Consider the following 9,554-nt stretch of genomic DNA (forward strand, 5'->3'; position numbering starts at 1 on the left):
TTCTGTGTAACTGGCTTTGGTTTGTTCTTCAAAATGCCTCCAAAGGGCAGTGTCTGGCTTGAATAAGAGCTGCTTGATAGTGCAGACCTGCCCTTACTCTAAGATTGATTATAAATTATAAGAATGCATCAACCTCAAGAAATCTGTCATACCAATAATTGGCATTCCTGTTGTGAAACTTTCAATTGGCATTTATCCGTTTCAGATCCGTTCATCATCCGTTTTGTCCGTTATACGTCTGGAAGAAGTCCATTTCAAATCCTTTCAACATCCATTTTATCCGTTCAATGTCCAGTAGAAGTCTGTTGGTGAATTTGTCTTCCAGACCTCCAACAGATGTATAACGGACAAATAACAGATATAAAACAGAAACGAAATGGAGGAGTGCAGTACAAAACAGACGCCTACCGTACGTTCAATGGAAACTTCATAAGTTGGAACGGGACGTCCGTTCAATGGAAACTTCATACGTTGGAACGGGACGTCCATTCAAAGTTTTGAACATGTTCAAAATTATCCACCAAAATCAGAATGGAAGTCGACGGATAAAAAATACGCTAAACGGACATGAAACGGATATGAGTGGACGTCTAACGGATCACAACAGCCATCTTACAAACATGAACGGATTGAAAAAAGTAATCCGTTTGTCATCCGTTATAGCTATCCATTAAGGTGTGACGAAGGCTTAATGAAAATTCTGTTTCTTTTAGGTCATTCTTTGAAAGTGGACATCCATTTGACCACAAGGCAGCATTGAATGAGACTATATTAACAGATATGTGGAGGAAGTCCCCTATTAGATATATTGATCAGGTATACTGAATTATAGTACTTTGCAGAAATCTGCTATAGCTGTGGTTTTTCTGATATTCCTTATGCACAGATAGAATCAAGCAGGACTAGAGAGTTTGTTCCTTATTCTCTGAAACATATTGGTTTACAATGATGTTATATAGTCTATATGTAATTATTCAAGATATACTGATTAAAAGACTTACAAGGTATATGGTAAAAGTTACATGAACATTATTTCATGGTAGAATGACTTTGATCAAGTTTTATGACCCCAAAAAAAACCTGATCAAATTAAAGGATTGAAATTTAATATTCTTATATTTTATGGTAAAACAATCATATAATTTGGTTTAAGAATACTTCTATAGGTGATATATAATCAAAGCAGTTTGCTCTGATATACATTTCATTAACTTTAATTGCATAGTATTTCTACACTTCTACACTTCAGTTCAAATTGATCATATAGTGTATGATTCGAATTTTAGTATGTTTAGAAGCCACAGACTAAAAGAAAGTTATTTTGACACACAACATTTTATGCTTCACTGAGTTGCAGAAGGGATGAGGTAGGAATTTGTACTGACTTTGTTTGTTTCCACAAAAACAGTATTCACTGACAACTTTATTATGCCTTCATTTTAAGACATTAATACTTTATTTCTTCATAAAACAGTATGAAGATATAAATATTGTTTAAAGCTTTGTGTTTTCTGACAATCCATGATGAATTTCAGGTAGAAGCTCCTTGTCTAGTTATGTTAGGTGCTGATGATTTAAGGGTACCAGTCAAACAGGGAAGAGAATACTATAGAGGATTGAAAGCAAGAAATAAAGTAACAAGGTGAGAGACAAATGGATTTGACTTAAAAAATATTCCAATCATTTTAGATTTTGTTGGGTCTGTTTGCTGTAGATGATTTAATATGCCCACCTCAGCATGGATGAGGAAAATATAAGGCACTCAAAGCTTTTAACAATCTTTGATACGAAACTTATATGCAATGCTTATAATCACAGACACATAGAGCAAGTTGAAATTTAGGTGGCATCACCCATAAGGAGATAGGGGAAAATTGATGAACTTGCTGTTTTCTGCATTCTAACTGTACTTTGCCACAACCAAATATTCTGAAACTGATATACAATGTTTATTTCTACCAAATACAGATTAAGCTCAAACTTGAGTGGTGTCACTCTTAATGTTCTCAAGTTATGTCCCTTTTTACATGTAAATGGAAAAGTTGGCAAATTGGCCATTTCCGCACACAAACTTATTTTTCTCAACCAAATGTTATGAAACTTATACACAGTGCTTAAAACTACCATACCACTGGTATTAAAGAGATAATAGTAACTGCAATTACGATTATCCCAATATGGCGACGGTAGATATAGGTAAAATCTTTAAACTCATTTTTCTTAAATGTAGCATGCTTTTGTCTATAGTTACTCAGCTGCAAGGTTTATCTATACCATTACATCATATTTGAATCGTAAAGGTGCATTGGATTTGTCTAAGCGCTTTGAAAATTGCCGTCGAAAAATTCGGGATGAAAATCGTAACTCAGAAAAAAAGATAATCGTAATTATGGTATTTAAAAATTGAAAGATAATTGTAACTGGAAAGTGTTTTATTGATATTGACACTAAAAACATATATCTGATAGAATATAATGAAGTTATGTCGATGATTTATTTACGAAACGTTTCAACATCTTATGACAATTCTTTTTATGCATATATTATTAGCAGTTCCTAGGAAAACAGCTACATATGTGTATTAATTTATGTTTTTTGATTGAGTTTAGTCTACCAATTGATATTTTAACGTGTGTTTTTCTATGTTGTGATGTAATGCTATTGTTTTTTACACTAGTAATTTTAGGGCCCTTTATAGCTTGTTGTTCGGTGTGAGCCAAGGCTCCGTGTTGAAGGCCGTACATTGACCTATAATGGTTTACCTTTTTATAAATTGTTATTTGGATGGAGAGTTGCATGTCTCATTGGCACTCACACCACATCTTCCTATATCTACATACTAGTATATCATAAAAAAAAAAATTTTAATAAATAATGCCGTTAGTTTTTTCGTCTAAAGTGTTTTACATTGTCATTTCGTAGCCTTTTATAGCTGTCTATGCGGTATGGGCTTTGCTCATTGTTGAAGGCCGTACGGTGACCTATTTTTGTTAATATCTGAGTCATGTTGGTCTCTTGTGGAAAGTTGTCTCGTTGTTAATCATACCATATTTTTTTGGCATTTTAGCTACTTCATGATTGTCACTGAAATTTCGATATTTCAGAAAATAACTATAAACAACACAAATTTATTTTTGAATTATAACAATATGACATCCTTTAAACATTTGATGCTATATAAGAATAAAGAAAGGTTGGGATTTTTTGTGTTTTATGAAATTAAGTAACGTGGAGTTCTTTGACAAACATGGATTTGTGTTCCCTTATAGTTTGGCCAAAAGCCCGAAAATGAAGAAATGAAGTTGATTTGGCTTTAAATTGTCTTACAAGAAATACTTATTTAAAGAATGACTGCAAAGTGGAGAATAAAATAACGCATATTCCGCAATATTAGAAACAAACTAATTCAAAAATTCATAAATACTCGGTATATGAAAAGTATGATGCATACAAATGCATGGAAGATATTGTAGAGACAAATATTGAAGGTACTAAACAAGGAACATTTTTGTATTTGCATACTTGCCATATAATAAGTTATTTTCTATTAAATGAAAACAAAAATTAGCCTAACCTAATTGTCATGCATTTTTCTGAAGCACAAAATATTTGTTGTAAAATCTAAAAAAATCTTTGTAATTAAACAAGTTCCGACTGTGATGATGTACATCTTATGTCTTCTGATGTAATTTATCAATATACATATTTGTGTGTGTTTTTTTTCAGTCCGTCAAGTGCTTCGTATTAAGACTATAGGTAAGGCGAAAAAGAAGTAACTATAAACAAAAGTAACAATAAACAATAAACAATAGTAATGCCCGCGTAACACTGTCCCAATTTTACGCCGATGGCAACACGATTATGAAAATTTTCAAAATTAGGACTGATCATATCCAGATTGGGCTATTCGTAGTGTCATTTTTAACCATCGTAGAACCATCGGCCACTTTTTTTAGCCTTCGGGGACAACTTCGAGAAGTGTTCTAAATTTTTTAACATGTTAAAAAATCCCCGAAGGTGCGTCCGATGTTGAGGGTTTGTATTGAGTTCGTATCACCATCCTCACCATCGTCATGTCACCGGTAATGCATCTTTGAACATCGTATTGCATTCGTGTTTCCATTGTTTCCGTCGGGCAGTTTTGACATTACGATGTCTACACGAATGAATGACGAACCTACCTGAAGGTCTTACGATGGCAACAAGACTTCGTGAAGACCTCGTTATCCCGTCGTGTTGCCATCGAATAAAAGTACGTTGGCGACAAGATGGAACTACGACGTCAATAAATCCATCTAAATGTAAGTTATTTTTCGCGCTAAAATACATTTAATGTGCCATGCGCGATATGCACTGGTCAATCTAATACGACAGTTAAGAACGACGTTCACAAAATATGGAGCTCATATCATATGATTCTATGAGAACAAGAAAGGCGACAGCGTTGTTTCTATTAATTCAAATGGAACAAGAAGAGCAGCTATTACAGGCTCAGGATTTACTTTTACAAGTAAAATATTATTTTTTGTCAATTTTTCATATCAAGTTACACTATGATAACGCGCATTGTACACCAACACTGCAGATACACGCATATAGGGAAACCCATTATTCTGATTTTTATGTATCGTCTGAGTTGTTGTCACACGAATGTTTACTCCATAACCATTTTGTTTTCTATATGTCATATTTTGCCGCATTTGTTGCTTTCCCCACATCCTTCCTTTTGTCTATATTATTATGAATATTATTATGATATTCTCCTGGAAAGAGCTCTTTTTTTACTGAAAGGGATCAAGGAACCCATTACCTTACCTTTAAGATAGATCAGTAAACATGGGCATAATTATGGGTGATAATTCAGACTAGTGCACACATTTTACAGTTCAGACAAGGCAATGCCGAGCGTGGCATCCCCTCGTATGTAACATATTGGGGACAAATATGGACACTTTATTCGTATATGACACATGCAGAAAATGGTATATTGAATATGCATATTTGATAAATAAACTATTTTTTTAGAAATCAACCAAAACATTCAGTAACTGGAAATACCTTTAATATTGTCTTTAGAACCAGCAGGTAAAAAAATGAGCAACCAATCTTCTGTGTACTATGTTATTTCAAGGGGGAAAAACAAGTCCCTCTGCATGACCAAGATCTTTGGCATTAAACATAAAAAATGTCAGATCAGGAGGAACAATATTTCAAATGTGGTTAAAATCTTTTGAAGCATATTATTGACTTTAAATAGAGTCCACAAGGGTGATATTGCCTTGTATTAAAACTCCCAATGTGACCTCGACCTTTGAACTTTAAAGTCAATAGCGCTTATTCGTAAGCTGTACACGACGTCTTTTAGACATCGTATGGCCATCGCGCCATCGTATAGCCTTCGTAATCCATCGTGTAGCCTTCGTGATCCATCGTGTAGGCTTTGTCTGAGATATGAAGCTTAAATACCCGTCTTAGGTTAACCTTCGTATGTCCATCTATTGCTATCGTATATAATTTCGGCACCTTTTTAGACTTCCTTTATTCATCGTACTTGCTTCGGTAACTTTTTGGTATTTTAATTAGATCGGGACCAACTTCGTACGAACTTACAATTTTCGCATTTGGGTGTCCATCGTATATAAAAATCGGGACAGTGTGACGCGGGCATAACAATAAACTGTAACTATTTTAGATCCTTTACCATCCACACTGTTTAAAGAAACGTCCTAAAATACATGGGTATTTGATCAAAACATTTGAATTAAATTTTTAAAATCATATATTATATCAGTATAAAATAGAAAAAAGGGAATCAAAGGGGAAAAAAATGGACGGCTATATTTATTGAATTATAAGGAAAAGCGTTTTTTTTTCAAATGCATAATCGCCTTTTTATAATACTAATGCAGGAGTTCCGCAAAGCTCTGTATTAGGTCCCCTACTATTTCTTATTTATGTAAATGACATAGCTGATAATTTGACAAGTCTAACTCGATTGTTTGCTGATGATACGTCTCTTTCTTATTCCAGCAATAACCCTTACACTAGAGAGGATGTCTTAAACAGCGATTTAGAACAAATTTCAGTATGGTCTAAAGATTGGTTTATTAACTTTAACCCTGATAAGACAAAGGCTATGATATTCTCCTGCCATACTTCCCCAGATGATTTTGAAATAGAATTTCAAAACCAATTAGTAGAATTTGTCTCCTGTCATAAACACTTAGGGATTACTTTTGATTCCAAGGTAAATTCCATACACATATGGAAAATATTTTAAAGTGTGCAAGCACGAGATTAAATTTCTTAAAAAATTGAAATATGTATTGAATAGAAATTATCTTGCTCGTATATATTTAACTTTTATAAGACCCGTTATGGAATATGCATATGAGTTATGGGATGGTTGTTTTCAACAAGAAGCCGACAATTTAAAACATGTTCAGTTAGAAGCAGGGAGGTTAGTAACTGGGTTGCCCGTGTTTTCTAGTTGGGAAGCTATATATTTTGAAACTGGCTGGCAATTGCTTGTGGACAGAAGTAAATCCAGAAAGCTCAATATGTTCTATTCTTTACATAATGGGACTGCCCCTGATTATCTCTGTGATTTAATGCCCCCGCTTGTTGATCAAGTATCTAACTACGATTTGTGAAACAGTAATAATTATGTGGTACCCGGTTATAGACTAGACATAACTAGAAAATCCACTACTATAGAATGGAATAGCCTTCCCCCCGATATACGTACGTCCAAAACATAAATATTTTTAAACGAAAGATGAAGTCCAAATTGATACAGCCACCTTCCTATTCTAGTTGTGGGGATAGAAAACTTAATACCATTCATACACGTTTGAGAAATATGTGCAGTTCTTTAAATTCAGATTTACATCGTGTTAATATTAAACCCAGTCCCGCATGCAGCTGTGGCCACCCTGTTTAGGATAGTATACACTATTTTTGAGAGTGCGCTCTTCACAACGAAGCCAGAGAAATACTGTTTTCAAAATTAGAAAGTTATGCTATATCCATTGAGCTTCTATTAGCTGGTGACGGTGACCTTTCTTTTTAGCAAAACAAAGACATTTTTGAGTCCGTACAATCTTATATCAGAATAACACAAGGATTTAAAACAATCAATTAATATTCTAAATTTCTACTTTACAACCTTTCACTTCAGTCTAGTTGTTTCATTATTATTCCTTAATATATTGTATTTTTTTTTCTTTTTTCTTTTTATTTCTAATTTTTTTTTGAAGTATGTATTACATGCATTACTACTATGTTGTGTTTTTTATTATTTGCCATTACTTAGTATCTAATGTACTTTGTGTTTATATTTATATTGGGAGAGGACGTCTCTAATGTTGTTATAACTTGTGTCCAATCCCTTTTGCTACTTTTGCAAATAAAATATTTTTAAACTAAAAGGTTATGCATATTGTTGTCAGTTATAAATAGATATACAAGTTGTAATGATAGGACTTTTTTTTACTGGGAACTCACTTTTGTCCCATGACTGTATATATATATTTCTCTAATTCTATGGAAATTTATCCCTTTCCGAACCCATGGTATAAAAAAATTTAATCAACATGTGGTTGCTGGTGATCTCAAAAGATCATTGGATGATTTAAGGGTCGCAACCTTTTTAGCTAATTTGATGAATCAAAATTTGATAACAGGTGTTAATGAAATTGACAACTCCGTGTAATGTGAAAGGCACTCGAAGGGGTTTTTCGGTTAAAAAAAAAGAAAATGTCTATAAAATAATTAGAGAAACAGATTCTTACATAGTTGCTCGTGGATTATCGGATTAATCCAATCTCGATAGTTAAATTATAAATTTTAAAGTCCTCGCGTGGCGGCTCGGACTTTAAAATTGATAATTTAACTTTCTCGATTGGATAAATCCGATAATCCACTGGTATCAATGTAAGAATCTATATATATATAGGTAAATTTGTCCTAGATATTAACCTGTAAGTTTCTTCATTTATTTTTATATGCGTTAATGTCATCGTTAAACTTGACATTTGTATTTTTAACACACAGAATACCATTGAAATGCTGAAAGACACATTTATTATGTTTCAGTTACTATTATCCGATAAAGAAAATTACGATTATCAAAGAAGAAAAATACCATAGAGTTACGATTATCATACCGAATTTTTCAACGGCAATTTTCAAAGCGCTCAGACGATTCCAGAGCACTGATACGATTCAAATATGATGTTATGGTATAAATAAACCTTGCAGCTGATTAACTATTGACAAAAGCATGCTACATTTAAGAAAAATGAGTGTAAAGATTTTACCTATATTTACCGTCGCCATATTGGGATAATCGTAATTGCAGTTACTATTATCTCTTTAATACCAGTGCATACACAGATCAAGTTGGAAATACCCCATTACTGTTTATTATTGAACAGTTTTAAATAATCTCAACATTCATATACAAATATCATTAAAATGAATAAGCTTCAAAGAAAACAAAATGTCAGTAGGTTTGAATAAGTAAATTGATTTTTATTATGTTAAGATGTGCATACTCATAGTGTTAACCTGATATAATGTTCATGGTTCAGTGATGCACTGTGTTTTTAGCTCACCGGGCCCAAAGGGCCAAGTGAGCTTTTCCCATCACTTGGTGTCCATCGTCTGTCGTTGTCGTCCTGCGTCCATCGTCATATTTTTTTTACAAAAATCTTCTCCTCTGAAACTACTGAACCAATTCCAACCAAACTTCATCTGATTGATTCCTAGGGTATCTAGAATAAAGTTTGTGTTTGAATTCTCATTTCATCAAAAAACATGGCCGCCATGGCTAAAAATAGAACATAGGGGTAAAATGCAATTTTTGGCTAATAACTCAAAAACCAAAGCATTTAGAGCAAATCTGACACGAAGTAAAATTGTTTATCAGGTCAAGATCTATCTGCCCTGAAATTTTCAGATGAATCAGACAACCCATTGTTGGGTTGCTGCCCCTAAATTGGTAATGTTAAGGAAATTTTACTGTTTTTGGTTATTATCTTGAATATTATTATAGATGGAGATAAACTGTAAACAGCAATAATGTTCAGCAAAGTAAGATTTACAAATAAGTCAACATGACCAAAATGGTCAGTTGACCCCTTTAGGAGATATTGCCCTTTATAGTCAATTTTTAACCATTTTTCGTAAATCTAGGTTAACTTTTACAAAAATCTTCTCCTCTGAAACTACTGGGCCTAATTTTACAAAACATAGCCAGAATCATTATAAGGCTATCTAGTTTAAAATTTGTGTTTTGTGACCGGGCAAACTGACCAAGATGGCTGCCATGGCTAAAAATAGAACATAGGGGTAAAATGCAGTTTTTGGCTTATAACTCAAAAACCAAAGCATTTAGAGCAAATCTTACATGGGGGTAAAATTGTTTATCAGGTCAAAATCTATCTGCCCTGAAATTTTCAGATGAATCAGACAACCTATTGTTGGGTTGCTGCCCCTAAATTGGTAATTTTAAGGAAATTTTACTGTTTTTTGGTTATTATCTTGAATGT

General features: G+C 33.3%; 1 protein-coding gene across 1 annotated transcript in view; it reads left to right on the forward strand.

Moving 5' to 3' along the window:
* The window catches only part of LOC134689775 (acylamino-acid-releasing enzyme-like), a 35,607-nt gene that overhangs the window by 22,370 nt on the left and 3,683 nt on the right, over nt 1-9,554 (forward strand). The window contains exons 21-22 of the mRNA XM_063549748.1: nt 714-816; nt 1,536-1,642. Of these exons, the coding sequence (XP_063405818.1) occupies nt 714-816; nt 1,536-1,642 (210 nt within the window). The remainder of the gene's footprint in view (nt 1-713; nt 817-1,535; nt 1,643-9,554) is intronic.

Source organism: Mytilus trossulus, chromosome 1, assembly GCF_036588685.1.
Source record: "Mytilus trossulus isolate FHL-02 chromosome 1, PNRI_Mtr1.1.1.hap1, whole genome shotgun sequence".
NCBI classification, from domain to species: Eukaryota; Metazoa; Mollusca; class Bivalvia; order Mytilida; family Mytilidae; genus Mytilus; species Mytilus trossulus.